This window comes from Schistocerca piceifrons, chromosome X, assembly GCF_021461385.2.
Source record: "Schistocerca piceifrons isolate TAMUIC-IGC-003096 chromosome X, iqSchPice1.1, whole genome shotgun sequence".
Taxonomy (NCBI): Eukaryota; Metazoa; Arthropoda; class Insecta; order Orthoptera; family Acrididae; genus Schistocerca; species Schistocerca piceifrons.
In genome coordinates this window covers 716309821-716336831 of record NC_060149.1, presented here as the reverse complement: position 1 = coordinate 716336831, position 27011 = coordinate 716309821, and the positions used below count along the sequence as shown (strand labels likewise).

General features: G+C 41.3%; 1 protein-coding gene and 1 pseudogene across 1 annotated transcript in view; one reads left to right on the top strand and one right to left on the bottom strand.

Annotated features, from left to right (window-relative positions):
* The window catches only part of LOC124722047, a 328949-nt gene that overhangs the window by 287094 nt on the left and 14844 nt on the right, over positions 1 to 27011 (top strand). Inside the window, exons 7-12 of the mRNA XM_047247237.1 lie at positions 1131 to 1292; positions 2383 to 2450; positions 11626 to 11706; positions 12325 to 12486; positions 16708 to 16905; positions 22137 to 22247. Coding sequence (XP_047103193.1) covers positions 1131 to 1292; positions 2383 to 2450; positions 11626 to 11706; positions 12325 to 12486; positions 16708 to 16905; positions 22137 to 22247 — 782 coding nt within the window. The remainder of the gene's footprint in view (positions 1 to 1130; positions 1293 to 2382; positions 2451 to 11625; positions 11707 to 12324; positions 12487 to 16707; positions 16906 to 22136; positions 22248 to 27011) is intronic.
* LOC124723845 lies at positions 3389 to 3506 on the bottom strand (annotated as a pseudogene).

Here is a 27011-nt window from a genome sequence, read left to right as displayed (position 1 = left end):
TATGTGACCTGTACTATGTCCAGAACCTGATGTGTGCATGTGACAGTGGTCCACAGAATACTGCTGACAGCAGTGACACACTACTACATTGTTCCCAATATGTGCAGCAACCTGTCGTTACATCCATCCAGCTTCCTGCAGGCCCACAAAGCAACCCTGCCCAAATGGTTGAAGCTGTCTAACAACAGTGTATCCTCATCGGTGGGGTGTGGTTGTAGCTTAGAATGGGTGTCCCGCAAACTGTTCACCTCTACACATAGTACAATCGCTGCTTTCAGAAGTAGCACAGTTGGCACATATCACTGCTGACTGTGACAAGTGAATCTCTATCATTACAACCCTTCAGCTTGCACATATTATACCCTGGTGCCACAGAACACTGTGTTCTGGGACACCAGGTAATAAGATGGGGTGTCACATTTTTTCTTTTCTTTTTTTTCAGCAGTGTATTTATTTAGAATTCCTTGTTCAGATGTACCGACATCCTTTCTTACGAATGTTTAGTTAGCTATTTATGAAATAATCTACTTGGATCTAGATAGTGTAGATGAATTGAATTGTTCATCTTGCACAAGATTCTCTGTGCAAGGTTACTGGAATAAAGTTAAGTCAAGAAACATTAGATGCTAAGCAGCTTTGAACAAAATAAACTTCATCAATAATGTAATAGGTGAACACACATGAAAGAAATACTCTCATGGTCATATGTTCCACTGAAGCATGCATGGCACTCGGCAAACAATGAAATGATGATTTAAAAAATAGCTTCTGGTAATTGTGCTTTTTGCCCATATTTGATAGTGATTGTGAGAGTATTGCAGAGAACTTGAGTTTGACTTACTTCTTAGTGTCAGCAGTGCAGATAAACTTGCCAGAGGGAAAAATGTGTACCTTGATCTGAGATTTGAACTATCTGCACTAGTGTGTTACGTAATTGAATATGGATGAAACTTCAGACAAGTATTTTGTGTATTCTGCTATCGACAAGAACTCACATGTTTTGCAGGGAATGCTGTATTTACAGCATTCATATGTCGGTGTTTTGTGAAGTGTAAAATCTGAAACCAAAATGTTTCCTTGCTTTGCTTGTGACTGATGAGAGAGATAACTCCAGCACACATTTTGTGCAGGTTCCCTACGTGGGCCCAGGGCCGCTGGCAGCAGCTAATGGTGGAAGGGAGCACGGTGAGCTACCGTGATCACACTCGCCTGCAGACTTACACAATGCGCTGCCTTGCAGAACCAACATCAGTGCTCCCCGACAGATTCCCAGTCTTTGTCCGTACACACTGGTAAGATTCAGTATCGAGTTGTTGTTAGTTTTGTTTGCTGCGCACTCCCATTCTAGATCTGTTTCAAACTTTTTTGAACTCTGGACTTCTGATTCTTTTCATATTCTATTCAATGTCCTTGACCGGTAATTAAAATGTATTTTATAATTACATATATTATGTAAAAATTACGTGGTGTGTAACACACATAACAAAAGGGCATATCAGCTTACTTCACTATTTTGATAAACATCAGAAGACACTTACAAAAAAAGCAAGTTTTTTTATTATTACATATGCAAGGGAAGTTGGCAAGGCACACAGGAGTTGCCTTTTTCCATCCATTTTTGATCCAAGGTAAAACAGCAGGTTCATTGTTATGGAAGGCAGACAGACTTACAGCCGAATGAAACCCGCGCTCCATAATAAAATGTCCGGTGTCACATTTTGTAAAGAGAATACAATAACTTCTACAATATTATTTCAGTGGTACAGGGTGACGCACGAAAAATTGGCCCCGAGTACTAGACTGCTCATTGTCACCCACCAATCGTAATCTATTGTTTCGAAGTTATTTGCATTAGCTTATTTGTTATTTCTTTACTGCCTAATTATTACACGTTTATTTATTCTGCTGATGGCGGTCAACAGATTGTGCGTAATTGGTGAGCAGTCTGTACTTGGCTGGTTTTTTGTGCACCACCTTATATTATTTCACTGCAATCAACCACATAACGCTACAATTGGCTAAAAGAGGTTTTTCAGAATCACAAAAAATACTTCCACAAGTGTGTGAGAATTTTGTAATGAATAAAAACTCTTTACTCCAGAGGGGAGGCAAGTGCCCCCTCTTGGCACCTACTAATTTTCAATTTTTCATAAAAGCCATATGCCATGCACATATGAACGGTGAATGAGTAAAAATGAACAGTTCCCAAACAAGAGTGATCACCTTGAACTAGTTCCCAAGGATTAAGAGAGTTTGCCCATCTGTGGCTGTGGCTGTGGCTGTGGCTGTGGCTGTGGCTGTGGCTGTGGCTGTGGCTATTTAATTTATAATAAATGCTTTTTTCTCTTCTTTCCTGAGTATGACTTTCTTTTTTCTCCTTAGTGGAGAAGAAATGTACAACTGCATATGGATGAAGCTACGTGGCATGAATGTCTTGGAATTCCAGCTAGGTGAGTTCATATTCTCTAATGCAGCATATAATATTAGTTGATTACTTTCTGAATAATATTGCCATGTTGCTCATTTTTTTTGTCTTGCTGGTGACATAAAAATGTTAGTGTAATTGCTGTGTACATAATACCAAATTTTGTTCTGCAGGAATGTAAATTTTACTTCTTGCAACATTATGACTGCCAAAATCAAAAAATATTGCATGGATATACTGTAATTTGTGACATTTCTCTTTAACTCCCATGAGCACTGTGAGGCTTGTTAGAGACTCGTATCTTGACACTCCATAATGTAATGATGCTCAGGGAGGCCAAAGATGTGTAAATTTTTCCCGAAAGTATGTTGAAGTATTCCGGAATGAGATTTTCACTCTGCAGAGGAGTGTGCGCTGATATGAAACTTCCTGGCAGATTAAAACTGTGTGCCGGACTGAGACTCAAACTTGGTCTGGCACACAGTTTTAATCTGCCAGGAAGTTTCTTACGTTTAAGTATGTAGAAAATTGTTGCCTCAGTTCTCCAAAAAGTACAGTTACTAATGTTTCATTGATGCTCACATCTTTTTTCTGATAATCTGTAAGAAAACTTGAGATTGGTGAAAAGTGTTGACAACCTGCTATATACTTTTTTAAATGCATCAAAAAATAAAAAATAAACTCTCTGCCTCTGTATATTAATGCAGTTTTGAGATCAAGAAGGAACGAAAAAACATAGATACTAATGTATTCACAGGAGAGCACTCCATCTTTAGGCCACAAGTGGCCCATCGGGACCATCCGACTGCCATGTTGGCATCAGCTGAGGATGTGGGTAAGAGGGGCGTGTGGTCAGCATAGTGCTCTCCCGGTCGTTACGACGGTTGTCTCTGACTGGGACCACTACTATTCAGTCGAGTAGCTCCTCAATTGGTATCACGAGGCTGAGTGCACCCCGAAAAATGGCAACAGCGCATGGCAGCCCAGATGGTCACCCATCCAAATGCCAGCCATGCCCGACAGTGCTTTACTTTGGTGATCTGATGGGAACCGGTGTAGCCACTGTGGCAAGGCCATTGATTCGTAGGAGAGAACAGTGAAAAATGACACTTTATCCAAATAAAGATGGAAGAAATTTAACTGCTGGACAAAATGAGATTGATATGTATACAAATCATAAGCAACTCAAGTTTTGCAAAGTGTAGTGGCTCTATTTGAAAAAGGGGAGGAAGGGATGGAGGAAAGACTTTCGGCTTGAATAATAAATTTTTATTCTTGTTGCGATGGGAGGCTGTAAGCAGGTAGTTCATTGAAAGTTCCTGGAGTTGCACTGAACTTCTAAAAACTATGCATCTGTACATGAAGCATTAGGGATGTAAGAGACTTAGTCCATTAACCACCTTACATATTACTGGACAGGAAATTCATCTAGGGTTCCAGAGGTGTAGGGAGACAAATCAATGAAAATTAATGAAGGAATAATAGCAGCAGATGATACAGTAGGTGTAGAAATCAGACATGGTGCTGGTTGAGGTACTAATCTGATCAGTCACCACTTTACAGGCATCCCACAAAATACTTCTTCCTTCTTAGTTTCACCAAATTTTTTTTCTGGTGTCTCCAAAGTCACCCTAATGTGATGTAGTGGAATGTGTGAGTGGCTCAACACTGTGAAGACCAGCCACCAGGAGGCTAAGCCGGCACCTGTAGAGGGTGCCAACAACATGGAACCTACTTGCATCCACACACCACGTGACAGGGAAATAGTTCCCACAGTATTTCGATGCAGGCAGCTGTATAAGTTGGCAAAAGGACAGCAGTCAGGCTTAGAGAGCCTTCCCTAGTCCAGGTGATGGGCGCTGCTCACCCTATTAGGCAGGATTGCCCTCAAAATTCATCATTTCAGACAACCGCCAGTGCCAGAAGTCATCAGTTTTTCTCTCAGATTCTCAAGCTGGCTGATGTGCAGGGACGTTAGCTTCTGCAGCAGCACAGTGTGTTCACTATTAGTGATCCTATTGTGAATAGGACGTTTTGGTTTCTTCGGCCCAAGCTCTTAAGTTCTCTCCTATTGAGAGTTCTCATCCTTGGACTCAAGACATACCAGCATGAACTTAACATCTATCCAGTGATCATTGCCAAACTTAGTGTCAAACAATTGCTTGCTACTAGCTTTTCTCCAGACAGTACTTTTCTCGGTGAACTTAGTCTCTGACCAGTGCCTTTGGATCTCGGCACCTGTTTGGCCTTATTGTGATCCACAGTTACTTTGTACTTACTGTGTTACACTTGTTACTGTTTTCTTGGCTTCTACTTCCCTGCTGTTGAAGCAGTTACCTACTTTCTAAACAGCTATTTTTTTGTTCAATAAATGTGTTGTATCTTGGACAGTGTGTTTCTTTTGTCGCAAAAGTGCAACAATTCACAGCAGGATAATAAAAAAAAAAAAAAAAAAAAAACCTGCGGGTCCGGGGATTAGAATAGGCCCGAGGTATTCCTGCCTGTCGTAAGAGGCGACTAAAAGGAGTCCATCCCCCTCACGGGGGTAGTTAGCGCCTGCGTCCGGAGACGGACGGTTTCACGACCTATAATCGTGGTCTTTTTGGTTTTTCACTTCTCGTTTCTTCCTTCCTTTTGTTGGATCCTTTCTTTGCTCTTCTCCACTTCACTGTCTTCCTTACTCTTTCCCTTGACTTCTCCTTGCCTTCTCATTGCCTTTTTCTCCTTGCCTTCTCATTGCCTTCTTCTCCTTGCCTTCTCACTGCCTTTTTCTCCTTGCCTTCTCATTGCCTTCTTCTCCTTGCCTTCTCTGGTCTCCGCCTCGGCGTTTGAGACAGTCTGTCCTCTTTCTCCCTCTCTCTTCTTTTTCCTCTTCTTCCTTCCTCCCTGTGCGTGTCTGAAGGCCGACCCACGCGTTCGCACGCGTAGCCGGTGACGGGGTAACGCGTAAGTCCCCGCCCTGGGTAGACATGTAAGGCACGCGCGTACCCCCTGGTAAAGGCCAGGCCCGGGGAGGGGTGATTGCCTGAGCTGATACCTTCTGACCATGCCGATTGGTCCCTCCGTCTGTTTCTCGGGAGGTGTGACCTGAGATGTAAACATTCACCTAAGGCGGGAGTGCCCTCTGAGAGGGTCCCCACAAGGAAGGAGCGCGCCATCGGAGACGCTGGCAATCATGGGGGATTCCTCCGCAATGGATTCTACTCCATCTCTTTCGACTTCGACCCAAAAACGGAAACGTGACCAGCCTACCGTGACAAAAGTACTACCGCCTGCCCCACAGTTCCTCGTAGTTTCTCGATCTGAGGACGGAAAGGATTTTTCCTCTGTCAACCCTTTCGTTATTCAGAAGGGCGTAGATGCCATAGCCGGATCTGTCAAATCTTGTACCAGGTTGCGTAACGGCACCTTATTACTAGAAACTGAGAGTGCCTTTCAGGCACAAAAACTGCTTCGGGCCACCCTCCTGTACACGTTCCCTGTCCGGGTGGAGGCCCACCGAACTTTGAATTTGTCTCGAGGTGTAGTCTATAGTAGCTCTCTCGACGGATTGACTGACGAGGAGCTTCAATCTTTCCTCGCTGAGCAGGGCGTGACGGCTGTCCATCGGGTCATGAAAAAGGTCAACAATGACCTTATACCGACCCGGACACTTTTCTTAACCTTAGATAGTGTTAAGCTGCCATCGCGCATCAAGGCGGGCTACGAGGTTATTTCTGTTCGCCCCTATGTCCCGACACCTACGCGCTGCTACCAGTGTCAGCGTTTCAATCACACTCGACAGTCTTGCTCCAATGCGGCTAAATGTGTCACTTGTGGCAGGGATGCCCATGAGGGTGACTGTCCACCTCCGTCTCCTCGTTGTGTGAACTGTCAGGGTGACCATGCCGCATCCTCCCGCGACTGTCCTGTCTATAAGGAAGAACGCTGTATTCAGGAAATTCGAGTCAAAGAGAAAGTGTCCACCTCGGCTGCTCGCAAGCTATTGGCTAGTAGGAAGCCCACGCTGCTCCCAGCGGGGAAATACAGCACTGTCCTTGCCTCTCCTCGGACTACCCGGGAGGTAGCAACCCAGACATGCGATCTGACCTTCAGCACCACGGTCGTCCGTTCGGCCAGTGCTAAGATCGCGCGGTCGACGTCTCCTCTTCCTCCCATTACCCCACAGACACCAGCCACTTCCTCAGCTTCTGCTCAGTCGAAGACCCCGAAGTCAGATGCACGGGCCTTCAAGAAGGAACCATCCCGTGCAGACTTCCTCCATCCCTCGACCTCCCAGCCTTCGACCGGTACTTCCACCAAACGTCCTTCTAAAAAGGCGCATAGAAAGCACAGTTCTCCTTCTCCGCCGCGGCGCCTTTCTTCTCCTGCGCCACCCAGCGGTTGCGGCCCCAGGCTCCGCCTCCCGGCCATCCTCCCGAGATGGCCGATGACCCTATAGACCCCATGGACGATGACTGTCCGCCTCCTGCTAGCGGCGGCAGTGCTCGCTCGAAGCCAGGCCCTAAGCGGCCTTCGAGGTGACCCCTTCTCTCATCTTCCTTTTCTTACGATGGCACTTATTAACTGGAATATTCGCAGCATTCGCTCCAACCGAGAGGACTTGAAGTTGCTGCTCCGCTTGCATCGTCCGCTCGTCGTAGCCCTCCAGGAAACGAAGCTACGCCCATGCGATCAAATTGCCTTGGCACACTACACCTCTGTGCGTTTTGACCTACCCCCTGTGGTAGGTATCCCAGCTCATGGAGGGGTTATGTTGCTGGTCCGGGATGATATTTACTACGATCCCATCACGTTGCACACCGGCCTGCAGGCAGTTGCCATCCGCATTACTCTCCCCACTCTTACGTTTTTCTTTTGTACCGTTTACGCTCCATCGTCATCTGCCGTTACCAGGGCAGACATGACGCAACTTATTGCTCAGCTACCTGCACCATTTTTGTTAACAGGAGACTTCAATGCCCACCATCCTCTTTGGGGCTCTCCCGCATCCTGCCCGAGGGGCTCCTTGTTAGCAGACCTTTTCAACCAGCTCAATCTTGTCTGCCTCAATACTGGCGCCCCTACTTTTCTTTCGGACACATCTCATACCTATTCCCATTTAGACCTCTCTATATGTACTCCCCAACTTGCACGCCGGTTTGAGTGGTATGCACTTGCTGATACATATTCGAGCGACCACTTCCCGTGTGTTATCCATCTCCTGCAGCATACTCCCTCTCCGTGCTCCTCTCGTTGGACCATCTCCAAGGCAGACTGGGGGCTCTTCTCTTCCAGGGCGACCTTTCTGGATCAAACCTTCACAAGCTGCGATCGTCAGGTCGCACACCTCACGGAAGTCATTCTCGCTGCTGCTGAATATTCCATTCCTCACCCTACTTCTTCTCCTCGTCGCGTACCGGTCCCCTGGTGGACCGCAGCATGTAGAGACGCTTTACGTGCTCGTCGACGTGCTTTATGCACCTTTAAACGCCACCCTACAGTGGCGAATTGTATTAATTATAAACGATTACGTGCTCAGTGTCGTCGTATTATTAAAGAAAGCAAGAAAGCCAGCTGGGCTGCTTTCACAAGCACCTTCAACAGTTCTACTCCTTCTTCTGTTGTCTGGGGTAGCCTGCGCCGGCTATCTGGCACTAAGGTCCACTCCCCAGTTTCTGGCTTGAAGGTCGCGAATGAAGTCCTTGTGGCCCCTGAGGCTGTCTCCACTGCCTTCGGCCGCTTTTTCGCCGAGGTTTCGAGCTCCGCTCATTACCACCCTGCCTTCCTCCCCCGCAAACAGGCAGAGGAGGCTAGGCCACCTGACTTCCGCTCCTCGAATTGTGAAAGTTATAATGCCCCATTCACCATGCGGGAACTCGAAACCGCACTTGGCCGATCACGGTCCTCCGCTCCAGGGCCTGATTCTATTCATATTCAGATGCTGAAGAACCTTTCTCCTGCGGGTAAAGGTTTTCTTCTTCGTACATACAATCGCATCTGGATTGAGGGACATGTTCCCGCATGCTGGCGCGAGTCTATTGTTGTCCCGATTCCTAAGCCGGGGAAGGACAAGCACTTGCCCTCCAGTTACCGACCTATCTTGCTTACCAGCTGTGTCTGTAAAGTGATGGAGCGAATGGTTAACTCTCGATTGGTTTGGCTGCTCGAGTCTCGACGCCTACTTACCAATGTACAATGTGGATTTCGTAGGCGCCGCTCTGCTGTTGACCATCTGGTTACCTTGTCGACCTTCATTATGAATAACTTCTTGCGGAAGCGCCCGACCGCGGCTGTGTTCTTTGATTTGGAGAAGGCTTACGACACCTGTTGGAAGGCGGGCATTCTCCGCACCATGCATACATGGGGCCTTCGCGGTCGCCTCCCTCTTTTTATTCGTTCCTTTTTAATGGATCGACAGTTCAGGGTACGTGTGGGTTCTGTCCTGTCCGACACCTTTCGCCAGGAGAATGGGGTGCCACAGGGCTCAGTTTTAAGCGTCGCTCTCTTCGCCATCGCGATCAATCCAATAATGGATTGCCTCCCAGCTGATGTATCAGGCTCCCTTTTCGTGGACGATTTTACCATCTATTGCAGTGCGCAGTGTACACGTGTCCTGGAGCGCTGTCTTCAGCGTTCTCTTGACCGTCTTTAGTCCTGGAGTGTCGCCAATGGCTTACGTTTTTCTGCCGAGAAGACGGTCTGTATTAACTTCTGGCGCTACAAAGAGTTTCTTCCACCGTCCTTACGACTCGGTCCCGTTGCTCTCCCAATCGTGGAGACAACCAAATTTTTAGGCCTTACATTTGACAGGAAACTTAGCTGGTCTCCACATGTGTCATATTTGGCCGCCCGTTGTACCCGTTCTTTAAATGTCCTCCGTGTTCTCAGTGGTCTGTCGTGGGGAGCGGATCGAACCGTCCTACTTCGTCTATATCGGTCGATCGTCCGCTCCAAGCTGGATTATGGGAGCTTCGTATACTCCTCTGCACGGCCATCCATCTTACGCCGCCTCAACTCCATACAACATCGGGGTTTACGACTTGCGATTGGAGCATTTTATACCAGTCCCGTAGAGAGTCTTCATGCTGACGCTGGCGAATTGCCACTCACCTATCAGCGCGATATACTGCTTTGTCGGTATGCGTGTCGGCTACTGTCAATGCCCGACCATCCGTCTTATCGTTCCTTTTTTGACGACTCTCTTGACCGTCAATACGGGTTGTATGTCTCTGCCCTGCTACCCCCTGGAGTTCGCTTTCGTCGCCTCCTTCAACACCTTAATTTCTCACTCCCTGCAACCTTTCGAGTGGGCGAGAGCCGCACGCCACCTTGGCTCCAGGCTCAGGTCCGCATTCACCTCGACCTCAGCTCGCTCCCAAAAGAGGTCACCCCCGGTTCGGTCTACCACTCCCGTTTTTTGGAACTTCGTTCGAAGTTCATCGACATGACTTTCATTTATACAGATGGCTCTAAGACCAATGACGGGGTCGGGTGTTCCTTTATTGTCGGGGCACAAAGTTTCAAATACCGGCTCCATGGCCATTGTTCGGTCTTCACAGCTGAGCTCTTTGCCCTCTACCAGGCTGTTCTTTACATCTGCCGCCACCGACATTCTGCTTATGTCATCTGCTCAGATTCCCTGAGCGCCATCCAGAGCCTCAGTGATCCGTACCCGGTTCACCCTTTCGTACACCGGATCCAACGGTCTCTTCAGCAGCTGGTGGACGTCGGTACGCCGGTTAGCTTTATGTGGGTTCCTGGCCATGTCGGTATCCCTGGGAACGAAGCTGCAGATGCCGCGGCCAAGGCTGCGGTCCTCCAGCCTCGGACAGCTTCTTGTTGTGTCCCTTCGTCCGATTTTAGCAGGGTCATTTGTCGGCGCGTTGTGTCGCTGTGGCATGCCGATTGGGCTGCACTTACCGACAACAAGCTTCGGGCCTTAAAACCTCTTCCCGTGGCTTGGACGTCCTCCTCACGCCCTTCTCGGCGGGAGGAGGTCGTTTTAGCAAGGTTAAGAATTGGACACTGCCGGTTCAGCCATCGCCATCTGCTGACGGCTGCGCCGGCGCCGTTCTGCCCATGTGGGCACTTGCAGACGGTTAGACACATTTTAATGTCCTGTCCAGATCTTACCACACTGCGCCTTGATCTTAACCTGCCTAATACTTTAGATGCCATTTTAGCGGATGACCCACGAGCAGCTGCTCGTGTTCTTTGTTTTATCAATTTGACAAACCTCGCTAAGGACATTTGATGATGTTTTTTAATCCTATGCCTGTCAGTCTGTCTTTTATTGTGTTTTCCCTTTTAGTTGTTGTTGTCAACCTGTGCCTCGCGGTGCATTCTTAGAGTAGTCAGGGCGCTAATGACCATTGAAGTTGTGCGCCCGAAAACCACAAAAAAAAAAAAAAAGGAGGATAATGTCAGATGGAGAGGTAAGGGATCTTCGCAAGATTATTGTGAACAGTTTTCATTGGTTTCTACATCTTGTCACCTTAAAAGAAACACTGCAGTTGGATTGCAGTCTGTTTCACACTTCTGCAGACTGTGAAGAGTTCAGAATTTTCCCTGGCTGTGTGTGGCAGCATCACTGCAGCTGTGCTGTGTCACTTCGTAACATGCCAATGACAACAATATTAAAAGAAGCTACCATGGTGAATATTTTAAATTTCAAAGCTAAAAAGGAAACGGTGGAAAGTCCAGAATGAAATAACAGTAATATGGAAAGGATAGATTGCTACTCACCACATAGAGGAGCTATGGAGTTGCAGATGGACACAATGCAAAAGACTGCTAAAATGTGTAAACTTTCAAACAAAGTCCTTCTTCTGGAGTATAAAATGCACACACATTCACCCAAGCACAACCCGCACACATGGACTCTGTCTCTGGGCACTGAGGCCAGGCACTTAAAGGTACCAAGCAGAAAACTTATCCAAATAATTCATTGAAGCAATGCTCTCAGTTGGCTGCTAATCCTAGTAGAATATATTAGTTGTTTTTTTTTTGCTGTTTTAATATATTTTTACAATAAAAATGTAAAGAATAATTGATGTCGCACACACATATTGATGGAAAAACCTTGCAATTAACTTGAATTATTATTTATATAGAAAGTGAAATGCTTGTGCAGTCAAACCATGTGAAAATTAATAATAGTAGAGTAAGTAGATACAGTACAATTCATGCGCAATATGAAATGATTTGTTCTGTTTCAGGTGACCAGACGTACGCTGCAGCTAATCACAATCTCTGCTCTGATTCGAATTTTAGAAATAGAACTTGGATAACTCAAGGAAGTAAGCATCTCTAACATTTGTATGCTAATTTTTGATTCCAATGATCTTCTGGTCCAACTTCCTTCATGCTAGTATCTACCAGAGAAAATAAAATGGTCAAATCACAACTACTGAAAATACAGGCCAGGAAATAAACAGCTGCAGTAACTTTTAACTGCTATTGGTTGTGCTGGTGTAGGTGAAGGTTGATCATGATTGTCATAGATTTAAAAAAATACTACTTTAATCATAGGAGAAAAGCATTTACACACAATTCTTGTCCTGGAATGTTTGTTCTTTTTCATTTTACATTTAAGTGTTTTGTGTATTTTACTTCACAATTTCTGAATAGGTATTGGCATATTCCATGACTGTCATAAATAAATAAATAAATAAATAATGCAGTAAAATTAAATTTTACATTTTGTTCTTGTTTAAAACTAAATTCATGCTCTTCTGTTCCATTGAAATTGTCCAGCTTGAACTATTGAAATATTTCTACTAAATCTGTGCTTTACTGAGAGTCCTTTCACATGATATTTCAGCACCAATAAGTAAGTGCGGAGTTGCAGGACAGCCTTATAAATAGTTAAGTAATTCTGAAACAATTATTGAATGCATTTCTTTTTACTTCCTTAGGGCTGGACCGCATGCAAGAGACTCCATGCCCAATAGCTGGGAAATACACTGGATTAATTCCAGATGCTGTTGGCCTCTGTGCTAAGTTGTCATCAGACTGCAACTCACCTGATATTATGTACTACACTGTATCAGACTGCACACAGAGTGAAATATATGAAGGTGAGCCAATTACTGTGTTAAATATTTTGGTTTTGTTCTCTGTCATGAAAGAAGGGGAAAACTTAACTTCAGAATTGTAACACCAGATTTTATTCGACATCTTATTATGTAAATGCTAAGATACTGGTTAGTAGGTCACTAGCTGGCTAGACTCAAATTTTGCTTGTAGATGTAAACTATCAGATTTTTTTTTCACTAGTTCTATCATCACTAACTCTAACATTCATTGAGTCTCCAGTAAGGTAAAACTGAATACACACAGATGCTGTGCATAACAGAGTAACTGCTTTTTATTTGAACTGTCCTTTCATAGGTATGACAACACACCCTACAACTGTAGTTCAGTTGTATACCATTCTGTATGCATCAGTTAAATCCCTCCCAGTCTCATGTGAATTTTTTATGGGTTTTAATAAAATATTGTTTCATAACAATTGGTGGTGATTGGCTGTTTTGTGATGAAGCAACATTTACAATTGATGGCATTTGGCAAATCTGAACAGATCTACATTATCCTAATATGCTGACAAGTTTGCAGCATTATTTCTTTAAGGTTGTTGAAATACTGTAGTATTAATTAGTAGATGACATTTAACATTAACCTTAATGACCCTGTTGATGGCTTAAGGTGTCACCAGTTTCTACGACATATCCTTTGTAAAATATTTGGTCAACACAGGATGCTAAACATTTAAAATATGATTAACTTTTATGCTGTGCATGGTGGATTATGATTTGAAACAATTACGAAAACTTTGAAGTGCTGACAAATAATGTACTACTCTGTTCATGTCATGTCATTTGATCATACGTGAACAGAATTTTTTTGTGAATCTAACTAAGGAGTAATGTCAATATGAGAAATAAGGATTCGTTTGATGTGCAGTGATATTGCGTATTAAAGGTGCATGATGGTGTAAAGGAAGACCTGAAAAATCTCATATTATCAGTGCCCATTCTGTATAAATGAAATGTTAAATGCATATGTTTATATATTCTTGTTGAACATTTGTTGTAAGATAAATGGGTAACCATGTTGTCAATAACCTGACAAGACATTATGTCTTGTTTAATGTAAAAATCATGAATTATTGTTCATCAGTGTTTGAGTGAACTCCGTTTGGCAACTCCTCTTACTCAATTAATGTTAATTGTTGCATTAATTTTCATAGGAACTCATAAAATTAATAATTTAGGTTATTTTAGAATTAATATCGTAACTGTAGAAGACCATTATTTCAAAGCCACTTCATTGTACTGTATTTACTAGTAAATAAAATATATATCCCAGGCCTCTTTCTATGTTCTGGGGAACCCTTTGATTAATTAACAACATAGTAGAGGAATTACAGCATTGCATTGTCAAGTTAATAAAATGTTAAATTAATAGCTTCAGCATTATCTGGAGAAAATAATGATTTAAGGTAAGAACAGAGTTTACCTGCTCAATGGTGTGTCCTCTAATAAGATATTGGTGAAGTATTGTTTGTTTGTTTTACTTTGCAGATACCACTTTCCAATATAAATTTGAATCAAAATTCAGTTCATATTTTGTAGTAAATCTAGATTTAAATTTGTAGGAACTCATCGCAGGAGGAAGAATCGTGATGCTCAGGCAGCGACATACCCTACCAACAGTGCTACCAGTGTAACTGTTATTCCAGAGCAGCAAAGGCCTCAGAACACATTTTCTGATCTTGAAGGAAACACACCTGTTGAGGCAATCACTCAGTCAAGCACAAATGTGATGAACTATTTCACAAAAACATTGGGATCAACTGTCCCTGCATACGGGCATTATGAAAGTCCCACAAAAGTTGAGGAACCAACCACTATTCTTACCTCTGAAACAGATGAGGTGTATGATCCATGGGAATTTCCTAAAATTTATGGTCTCCAAAAACCATTTTCTAATACAACTATTTCTGTACATACAAATAATTCAGCAACCTTTAATAGCAAACACAATTATAATCATGTCAGAGAATTCAGAATGTCTGTCCGAACTTCAGAGAGCACATCTCCATTGAGTGATGTCAAAGGCAGGTCGTACTACCCTCCTCCTTATCGCACCTATCAGCTTAACCCTCAAAGGTCCACACGTCCAGTAGAATTTGATTACTATTCTACACGAAGCAACATGGGAAGTTCTCAGAATTTAAAGCCTACTCAAGATGGCACAAGAATTGACCCAATTCAGTTCAGGAGTCCATGGTTTCCTTCAAACAATGCAAATCCCTATGCACATGCAATGAGAAGAGGAGGGGTGGGAACTACAGTAAATTGTGATTTGTTCCCATGTGCAGGTAGTCAAGCTGAGTTTGACTCTATGGCAAGAAATTTGGGTAGGCATCATAGTGAAGCAGACAAAAGATCAGAATATGCTCACCATAATGCAGGTAGTGTATGGGCAACAGACGATCGTAATTATGAAAACAGGGGCCACCAATTCAGAGCACACCAGACTGATCAACCTAGGCTGTATCATAATGATAACCTATATAGGCCTACAGGCAGTCAAATGCATACAACTAAAGATTTTAGGAGACATTCTTACAGTGATAATGGTTATATCTATGATGAAGTTTCCAAGCCTTTACACACTACCTTAGCTCCTGAGGGTACTGATACATATCATTCCTTTTCTTCAAATTCACACACAGTCTCTCTCCCAGTCCATAGTACAGAAAGACCAGCAATTCTGCCTACAAGAAATGGTCAGAAGATGTTAAGCCAAGATGATTTGCCTGTGCATCATAACAGCAGGCTGGTACCTACTCAACTACAAGGTCAAGAGACTTTATTTCATGGCAACAGTGATGCAACAACTGAAGCAAAACATAGTCTTAAACATGACATAGGACCTGAAAGTTCACATACCTCATTTTATAGGTCCAAAAGTGACAGACCAATCGCTGCTAATCAGCCAGTGTATCATCTCACGGGAACTGTCCCCATAAAAGGAAATGACAAAACTGGAAGTGAGAACAGAAATGGTCCAGGAAAAATGAGACAGGCTGGCTTTGAATTTCAAAGTGGGTTCAGAGACCATATGGAAGCTATTAATAATGGGTATGGTGATAGATCTGGAAACAGATTCAGCCCCAGTAACTTAACTCCAAGGAATAATGTCAGGAATGGTAAGCCTATTATTCAGGAAATACCTATTGGGCATGACAGAGTGTATCTTAGACAGGCCCAAGGCATGGACATTTATAGTTTAAAGAGCCAAATGAATCACTCATTAGTGCAAAATTTTTCTGGAACAACTCCCAGGTACTTTTATGAGGAAAGGAGGAGGTTAGATGCAGTGCAGTTTCTGCAAGCAGTCAGCACTCCAACTGTTCCTCTCTCAATTAAGAGCCGGAGACCACACAATTCCTACAGAGGAGGAGCTGCAAACAGAAAAGGTCTGTTTTCCAGGACTACTACAAACAGCACTAAGAATGTCAGTTGTTTTGCACAATGGCCCAAACACTTACAATGAATGAAGAGCAAAAATGTGAAATATCAGAAATGGGAAATGCATGAAATGTAGAATCTGGCTGACAGTAAACGCACTTCTTTATATTACTAAGCTTTCCATAACAAATTGCTAAGCTTAACACAAGCATATGCTAAGAAAATTGAGCACACATTTTATGACATACGCGCTTTATTATTACCATCAGACAATGAAATATGAGGTTGTATATGGGTGCATGTGTCCATGTGTGTCCTGTTTTGCAACATTTCAATTGTTCACTCCAGTGTTATCATTTTAATAAACCTTTGTCTCTCTTTTTATATATATATAAAAGTGAAACCATTGCAAACTGTGTGCAGTTTATATGGTTAAATTTGAAAAATGAATGTGCTGTTCCCACTGGAATCCTGCTATTTGAAGACTTTGTACTGTATCTAAATAAGAAATGTCACCAGAATGTCTTTATACCAGTTTATTCTTGCTCGCACTCTTCCTTTACACTTGCATGAGGACACAGGTAAAGCACAGGCTTCAGCATTGAAAAATACTGCATTCTATACTTTTTGCATCAGTGTGTGTTTGTGTCACCTGTTGAAACGTGCACAGTGTCACCATTTGAAGTGTTTTCAGGTGTGTGTGTGTGTGTGTGTGTGTGTGTGTGTGTGTGTGTGTGTGTGTGTGTGTGTGTGTGTGTCCATATCTATTTTTCCTTCTGCAGTTGTTTTACATGTGTAATGTGGCAATTAAATTTTCAGAACGTGAGTACAGATGCTTAGGGCAATGGGAAGAAGATGGTTTGATGTATACCTATACTCAGCGTAGGGATGTTGAGGCATATGAGTGCTTCGTTGGGTCTATAGTTTCAGAAGATGAGATTTTTATAAAGGAAGCAGGAGAACACTGTCAGCGCAATATAGACCCTTTGCAACATGGAATGAAGCTGAGTAAAATGGGTAAGATGCTGAAACACTTTTTTTGTTGAACTATAGTAGATAATCTTGATCGTGTTGACACCACAGCTGACAAATTTTAATAATTAATGAATACCACCCCAACTTTATAATTACATATTTATTGTACAGTGACTGGTTTTGTTCTTAGAACATCTTCAGGCTGCCTGCAGTTAAACAAAACAGGACATCAGGCTAAAGCTACAGCATCTTAAGGAATAAAATGAGTAACTCACACTGACAGCAGTCTTATACTAAATACTCAGAGTTGTGCTAAAGTCGTGATTCAAATAATCAGGTTGTCATCTGTAATGTTAAAAACCAAATCCAGTACAGTAAACTGTCCAGACAGGCTCACTCCACAGGAGATGTAAACATAATACTTGGCCTCTGTCAGGTGTGATAGTTGATTGTGCAATCATAATTGTTGCCGTAATGACAAAACATTATCTGCAAAACTAATTTCAGAAGTAAGTTTCTAAAATATGTCGGGAATATAATTATTATCTTACAGAATGAACATAAGACATGAATAAACATAGTTACAAAACGTGCATAGTAATTGAAAATGTAGAAGAGCTGAAGACTATGTTAGACTTGCTAAAATTATTTGCAGTGTGGTTACACAGTTGTTACAGGCCACTGTTGGACAATACAACCAGTATTACTTCCCAATGCCATTTGTCCTTGCTGCCGAAAATGTGTGCATAGTTGACCATGACTCTACAGCTGAGGTCTGAATTTTGTGCTCAGTAGAAACATCCCATTATTAATCTAAGCTCACTGGCTACACTTGTGCAGATTAGTTCACAGTTGGAGTCATTTTAATTCTTGTTAGAAAAATGGTTTCTATAAATAGTGCTCCTCCTCCTGCAATTATCACTCTGTTATGTGCTACTTATGATACTTGAAGTTTCTCTCCTCTCCACGTTTCACCCGATTCTCAGTTCCAAATATAATTTGGGGCCAACTACTTTTAAGTACATGCAAGCTCTGGTACTTTTCTATGAATAAACCAGCAGTTAATTTTCCACCTGGTCTGTTGTAATAATCACTTAAATTGTGCTGTTTCTTTTTCCAGGTGGGGGGCAAGTGACGATACCAGTCCTTGCATTTTTATTTTTTTATTTGCTTGATATGTAGATCCTAATAATAAAATTAAGCACGTTGTCACACATAGGAGACATCATGCTGATACCATGCAACATGACCTCTAGCATTGTAAATGGCCATACAGCTCATTTGACAGAACGCGTGTTCATAGGCTAATCGACAGATGTTATTAATCTCCTGAACATGTAGTAGAACCCATACCCCCACTGCAACCCCTGAAAAAATTGGCACATGCACACACAGTGTCACTTTTTGCTGATACTGTAACTCATTATATGATCACTAGTTGTAATCTTAAGCACAGGAAGGGTCAATAATTGTCATTTCAGTTATCACTTACAGGTCTGGTTACACCTGTAAGATAGAAAAGTTCCCAAATGAAAGGTCTCAAATAGGTGTGTACTAAGCAAGCTGTCTACCGTATAGCAAACTGACTGTATTTGCAGATACATCCTGCAACACTGAGTTAATAAGAATATGAACAAAGTCCAATATATTAGTAATACCTCTACATTCAAGACAAAGGACAAAGAGAGTTTTGAAGGAAATTCATTTTCTATTAGGATGAAAAGGTTTCCCCTTGCAGTTGGGGAATGTGTAATACTGCAGAGGTTCACTTACAGGACATCTACAGAGAATCTTATAGACCCATTGTGATAAAGTAGTAGTTTTGCATTATGAAGGAGGAGGAAGAAATGCCAAAATCAATCAAGTGTCCCACGTTACCTGAGGATGTATTTGAGGCAATCGAGATTAGTTTTGAAAAGTAAGGAGGTACTGTGCTGCAATGAAAAATGAGGGTTTCTCAGTAATTCCAGAAGACAAAGGTGTATGACAAAAGTAATGAGACTGATTTTTTTTTAATCTACAAAAGCATTTCCCTTTTGTAGCTATACAACAGCAGAGTCATTGTTCTCAGTCTTGGTAGCAGCACTGAAAGGCTCACTCAACTGGTAGGGCACTTGACATGACAGTCACATTCTTTTGAATGTTCTGAAGAGTCCCAAAATGACATCCTTTGAAGACATTTTTCAATTTTTGGAAAGGGAAAGTCACATGGACTCAGGTCAGGTGAATATGGTAGCCTGTGGAGCAACAGGAATGCCTTTTGAGGTCAAAAATACCATGATGGAAGTGGCAATGTGGCATGGAGCATTGTCTTGATTCAGTGTCCACATGTCTGCAATGTCCACTCTCCCTTGATTCCCCCTTTTCCTGAGTCTTTCAGACATCCTGGTAAAACACTTAGTGAACAATTTTTCCTGGAGGAAAAAAATTCTTTGTATACAATACCCCTGCTGACAAAAAAGGCAAATCAGCATTGTTTTGACCTCTGATTTGTTCGTTCAAGCTTTCTTGGTCAAAGAGAGATCTCAGTGTGCCACTCCTCACTTTGCCACTTCACCCCAGGATTGTACTAAAAAATCTAGGATTCATCCCCAGTGATCACACAACTGAACCATTTATGGCCATTGACAGTCTTCTAAAGATGATCAACATACATTTCTTAGATTGTCCTTCAGCTCAGTTGAGAGGTTTTTTGGCACAAACCTTTGACGTGTGCAAACTTTCTCAAAATTTGATATATGATGAAAATGTTTTAACAGCTCACCCACCATCCTTCTTGTTAAATGTCTGTCTGATCACATAAAAGCACTCGCACATTTTATGTTTCCATTGGTTTTTGCTCCCTGGGCAATGTTCATAAACATCTTCTCAGCCTCCTAAAAATTATTTGTGACATCAGAAACATTGTTCTGTTAATAAGGAATGTTCCCCATAGCTCAATTTCAACTTCTCAAAGGTCACACTTGAGAATTTCTGAAGTTTTAACACACAACTTGATGGCTTCCTATTGCTCTAAATTCCAATTTTCCATTTTAGTAACACAACAAAGACACAATGTCACTGATGACACTGTCAAAAAAAAAATCATGTGATGGCTGTATGGAGCTGACACCCGGACTGACTATCTGGATGGGGTGAACACACCGGCCTACACAAGCAGAACAACAGTGTTCCAGATCACTCGCAGTGTTGTCAGTCTCATTACTTTTTTCACACACTTCATATTTCCCAGAAAAGGACAGATTATTTCTTTGAAATTGTTTGCAATGATTCCATGTTCTAGTGGCCTTCCTTTACTTCAACCAGTGCTACATCTCGTACCTTCCAAAATTAACAGAAGGCAAAGGTCCCAGGTTAGAGTCCCAGTCCTGCACACAAATTTAATGTGCCAGGAAGTTTCAAGTAATTGCACACCACTGAAGAGTGAAAATTCAATTTGAAAACATATTATGTCCTGACAAATAAGAGGTGTGCAGCAGATTTCAAAATCAGGGCAGCCACAGCCCAGATATATCATTTTGAAAAGATAAGATCATGGTGAGCTCTGTTTTGGTTTTTGCCTTCTGAGGGATACTTATAGTTAGCTCATTAAACCCTACTTCAGAGAGATGTTTGGAACAATGCTGACAGAGATCTATCTATCTGTGCCCACATCAATCATTCATATTATTTCATGTAAGTCACCAGCAACAGACCAATGAAGTAGTGATGAGTTGCCTATTATCATATATTTATGGAAGCGCTTGAAGAGGAACTCCCAAAGTTAGTGGTCTGCAAGCCCTCTTCATATTTTCTATATACTCGACACATTCATAATCTGACAATGGGGAGAACTTCCTACACTTGAACTCATTTCATGGAAAAATCTGTTGAATGTTTGTGGTAAAGAAACATGAGAGCAAGCTAAGGTACATTGCTTTAGATTTTTATACATTTGGCTGCCATCACTCTTTGCACTACTGAGTGAAGTAGCATAATGGTAGGACTCAGGACTTACATTTGGGAAGATAGTTGTTCAATTCCCATCAAGCAATCAAATCAGTAGATTACCATGGTTTCCCAAAATTACTTAAGGTAAATGTGAAGCTGGTTCCTTTTGAAGATTACATGGCCAGTTTCTTCCACATTCCCACCCCACCCCACCCCACCCCACCTAACCTAACCCAAGCCAGTCTTCCAGCTGTAATGACCTCATAATCAATGGGCTGTCAAGCCTTACATATCCTTTCAAGTACACTAGCACACAAGGCACATAAAATCTGACGAAGATAATGTAATAACAGAGTTAAATAATCGACAGCCTATGGCTGTGCCAGAGATTGATTTCTATTGCTTCCTCTCGATGGGTTAGTTGTTTCCTGTAAACATATAGTCCATAATCTGTAGTGGTGAGTTGACAGTTGGCAGAATGTTGGGAAAGATGGTGTTAAGTTTCAGCTTATGTTATGGGCCAAGGGGAGGTTAGTGTTAAAGAGGCGGTGACAGAGATGGAGACAGCTGCTAATGGGTTAGAGATGGTGGAGAGGTGATGAAGTAAATAATTGGTGTCCTTGATGTGAGTGTGCAATGGGTTAGAAGTGTTGGTAAAATAGTAAAAAAATTCTTTCCTTTGGAGCAAAGTAACCAGCTACAATAGGCCATCCAGGGTGGCTAGTTGTTTGGAACTTGGAAGATGGAAGGTGGGTGTATGGGGGAACAGGAAGGGTCTTGACATGTTGCAGAAGAATGCTGATGATTAGGTGGGTATATCAGCTAAGAGACACTGAATCAAATTGGGAAGAAATGAAATTTATGATGCAATTTGCCAAAGAGAAGGGATAATTTGACAAGGAACATCAGGAGGCAACAAGAAGCTGGTAATTTGCCAATGGTGACAGGTGCAAGAGAGAAAAATTGTAGAGGGAGACGAAGTCTTAGAGACAGCAAGCATGCTGAAACAGATGTAGGTTACAGTAATTACACTGAGATGAAGAGGCTCGCACTGGATAGACAAGCTGGGTAGCTGTATCAAACTTGTTCCAGACTGAAGTAGTATGTGGCATTAGCAACCTGGGAAGGGATTGACAGTAATGGAATTACTTCCAGGAAACTTGAAGCTCAAATGATATTGACATTGGTATTACATTTTACAGTAATCTTGTGTTTCCTTATGTTATGAGCAAAAATAGACTTCTGTATTTGTTTTTTAGCTTTACTTGTACTGCTGCTATGGACTGAGTTCCATTGTTGTATTGCTAAAGGCATTGCAATAAACTTTCTTTAATGATTGACAGGTTCATGTTCACCTAGTGAGGTGAATCATCCTCAAAATACACATACCACTACATCATGGCTTTCCATCAGACCATCAACAGAAATGACAAAACCATGGAAACCAATTACAGGTAAAATTTATAACTGTTTTCTTTTTGATGTAGCATGCAAACTGGCAATGTAGTGACATATCTACTGCTAACCAGAAGCATTATTTTTAAATGCATATTTGCTGTGGGTTTTTAATGTAATTAAGTTTGTATTATTTACTGTTACATATACAGTTTAATACATGATTATAATGACTTTTGAGGAGTACATTGTAATGTACTTACATATGAATTAGATGGTTTCTTGTTTCATTCTGGCAGCTGTGATTGTTCATTGAGTAACTTGGCAAGACTAATTAAGTCATTCAACTTGATTAACCCAACATTATTGTGCTTTGGGAGTGTGTGGGGATGACTCTTTATGTTCATAGGATTTCATTAGCTGCACATATCCCTGAATAGTTCTTAATGAGTACCTCATGAAGTTTAGTTGGTAGTGTTGGAGTTTGGGGAAACTGATGATTATGATCAGAGGCTGGTAAGTGTTGCCAGTTTTATCATATAAGAAAATCATATGATGCTTCCACAACCACTATTTTGTACTTCTGTGTGACACACTCTGACACTGGACACTGAGATCTTTAACTGCTCACATTACAAGGATGGTAGAAAACAAAAATAAACATCAGGGTATGCTGTGGGCCATTGGGATGGATGACTGTTTTATAATTAAGTGGGCAACTTTTGAAGGCTTTGAACTTCTCTGCGTGCAGATGGTATAGTTTTTTAGCATTTTGTGAAATATTAACATGTAAAAACATTACCAGTAGAAATAAGTGCACAATTTTGAAGAGTAATAACCTGTTAAAAAAATCCTACCTTTTAATTTTTTATTTTATTCCATTGTGTTAAAGTAAATTCTTTTTATTAACATATTTCAAAAGAAGTTTTGTGTTAAATTATTATTAATCATCATCATATACGAGCATAATGTTTAGTTTATCTGTTTTTTATTTTGAGTCACAACACTCACACTTTTACTCGTAGGTGTTTTTAGAAGGTCCTTGGTCAAGTGACTTCTTGTGTAAACAGTGTCTTCAGATTCCGAAATAAATCTAAGTATTTGAAAACCAAACTCGCCACTTTTTGTCAGCACCTGATCTTTATTCAGAAGAAATAAGTTTTTTCTCAACAGAATACAATAGGTTATGGGTTCCAGTTATGTGTGTAAAAACGTGTGCAAAAAGTGACATACAGTTTTCTTTTAACTCGTGTTTGAGAGAGTGTTTTTGGTTTTAGAGTTGAAATGGATCTGGTAAAACATATCAAGCCATTGAATAGTGAAACTGACTGGTCAGTGTGGAAGAGAAAAATAAGAGATCTAATTGACTATCATGAAGGAACTTTAGATGTAATTGATGGCAAGTCAGTAAAACCTGAGCCACTGTCTGAAGTTGCTAATGATGTAGCAATAAAGGATCATAAAGCCAAGTCAGATTTTTATTGTAAAGCGAACAGTTATGCCAAGTCGATGATTACAAGTGGAGTTACAGACACTGTATATCAGAAGATAATGGACAAAGAAATGGTTCATGAAGCATGGGAGGCATTGAAGCAAATTCTAGAAGCTTCATCAAAGAACCACTGTTCAAGATTTGTTCAGATTTCTTCGCATTTAATTGGATTCGGGGAGTAGACATCTCCACACTCATAGCGAAGTTAACAAGTCTGTGGAATGAACTGAACGGCAGGCTTAAAGCAAACGGAGGAACAGTGCTACCTGATCTGATATTGGTATGTACAAGTTTTACATATTCTACCTGCAAGTTTGATTCCTTTAAATAGAGTTGTATGTTATTTACGAAAGATAAGAAAATGTTTGATGAATTAAAGGAACAATTGTGCATGTTTGAGAGAAATTTCACGACGAGTAGTGGCAAAATCGAACAAGAGGCATTAGTAGTCAGATCAGGTGTACAAAACAAAATAAAAACTAACAAATTCAGAGTTAAAGGAAAATGTAACTACTGCAAAGAACTGGGCCACTGGACCAAATATTGTAATATTGTATTGCTGATGGACTACCAGCTAAAAATACAACTGTGCAGAACAACATGGACAAAACTGTAGTAACGAATGTAGCATTGTTTACTAAATCCAGATGTCACTTATGCAGAACAGATATGGGCTGAACTGGTTAACACAGCAATTTACATCATGAATAGGACAGGGAAGTCATCTGTAGGAGGAGTCAGTCCTTATGAGTTGTGAGAGCGGAAAAAGCCTCAAACTAAACATTTTATGATTATTGGCTCAAAATGTTATGCACACATTCCAAGTGAAAAACGAAGGAAAATGGACAAGAAAGCTGTGAAAGGACATCTCATTGGTTATGACGACGATGATGAACACGTCAGGATTTGGATAAAAGAAAGTAATTAAATTGTGCTGTCCAGAGATGTGCAATTTGGGAAAAAAAAGGATGCTGTACTGAACAAGTTACACTACCATTTCAAGATGTTGAAAAGCCCATTGCAGGTCCAGATTATATTAAAAATTAATCAGAGAGGGAGGAACATACACACTCAGAAGATAGTATGGAGCATGAAACTAGTTCAGGCACAGAATCTGATGACATTCTGGAAACTTGCAAAGAGGAAGTAGGAGTTAAGTTAAGAGCGAATTAATCATTAAAGAGACAAAACTACCTTAATGATTATGCAATGATAACAGAAGATTTCTTTGTCACAACTGAAGTTTCCTGAAACCTATGAGGATGCATTTAGATATGAAGACAGAATCAAATGGAAGGAAGCAATAGACAGAGAAATGGAATTTCTGATCTAAAATGAAACCTGGGAGCTTGAAGACTTATCATAGGGTGCCAAGGCAATACCATGTAAGTGGGTGTTTCGACTGAAAACAAATGAAGAGGGTCAGATCAAAAAATGTAAGGCTTGTCTGGTTGCCAAGGGTTTCAGTCAACGGGAAGGTGTAGATTACAGTCAAACTTTTAGTCCAGTTGCAAAAATGACAATGATTCGGTCTATTCTGAATGTTGCTGCAACTAAAAGAATGTATCCTGGACAGTTTGATGTGTCAACGACCTTCCTGTATGGAAAACTTGAGGAAACCATTTATATGGTACAACTAATAGGTTACGAAGATGGTACCAACAGAGTTTACAGGTTGTAGAAAAGCCTGTATGGTTTAAAACAAGCACCAAGGTGCTGGAACAAGAGATTCAGAGAACTTTTGGTAGGTCTAGATTTCAGAGTAAGCCAAGCAGATCCATGCTTGTACATTCAAAATAAAAATGGCAATGTAGTTCTGGTAATTTTGTATGTTGACAATGGGTTGGTAGCTGCCACTGATTCAAATGATTTGAGCATTTTCTTTCAACCATTGCAAAATGAGTTAAAGATCACAACAGCACCTGCAAACTATTATTTAGGTCTGCAAATTGAACATGGCAAGGATGGCTGTATCAAGATTCACCAGAAGGATTACGCACAACGAATTCTAAAATATTTCAATTTTTCAGAGTGTAAAGCAGTTTCTACCCCCAATGTTCAAAGTTACAGATGTTTCACAGTAGGAGAAAGATGACCCAGTAGAACAGTACTTTCCATATAGAGAAGCAGTTGGAGCATTAATGTATCTGATGCTTGGCACAAGACCAAACCTAGCCTTCAGTGTAAGTGTTCTGTCAAGATCTCCCGAGAATCCCACCAGAGAAGACATATTAAGAGTAAAAAGGGTTTTTCGTTATGTATCAGGAACAACTACAGAATATGGAATCACATAAACATAAAGAGGAAAGAGCACAACTCTGGAATGCTACAGTGGTGCAGATTTTGGAGGCTGCTCAAAGACAGACAGATCAACATCTGGAGTAGTCATAGACTACTCAAGAGGGGTGATATTGTGGCTAAGTCAGTGACAAACCATGGTAGCAACATCTACAGCTGAAGCTGAACTAGTTGCTGCAAATGAAGCTGTCAAGATGCTTTGGTTAACTTGTCTATTCAGAAAAACAAGACTATCTGAAATTCCAGTTCTCCGAATTGACAATTCAGCAGTAGTGAAGTTGGCAGAGAATCCAGAATTTCATCACCGAACAAAACTTACAGCCTTCAGGCATTTCTTTATTTGCGAAAAACTTTGACGGAAGAATTAGTTCACCAAATCCCATCTGAAGAGCAGGTAGCAGACACCATGACCAAAGCACTACCGAAGACACGTACGAAGATATTGCGTAATCAAATGGGACTGTTGTAAAACTCATTTTTGTTTTGTTTTGTGGGTTTGCCTCTTTGTTGATTTCTATTTAACAAGGGAAAGTGTTAAAGTAAATTCTTTTTATTAACGTATTTAAAAAGAAGTTTTGTGTTAAATTGTTAATCAACATTGTATATGAGCACAATGTTTTATTTATCTCTGTTTTTTTTATTTTGAGTCACAACACTCGCACTCCTACTCTGAGATGTTTTTGGAAGCTTCTTGGTCAAGTGACTTCTTGTGCAAACAATGCCTCCAGATTAAGAAATAATCTTAAGTATTGGAAAACCAATTTCGTCAGCACCTGATCGTTATTGAGAAGAAATAAGTTTTTTTTCCCCTCAACAAAAGACAATACATCGATTATGGGATGATAACCAGTGTTGTTGGCTGCTAATTTATTTATATTGCTAAATATTTTTTCATCTCAGTTCTATTGTTTGTAACAGCACTTGTTGCCCTGATCTGCAAGGGAGTACTCCTTATCGAGATTTGAACAATAAGTGGTTGTTGGTTCACAAATTGGTATTGCATGCTTGTCTGTCTCACCATGTGAAGTGTTCC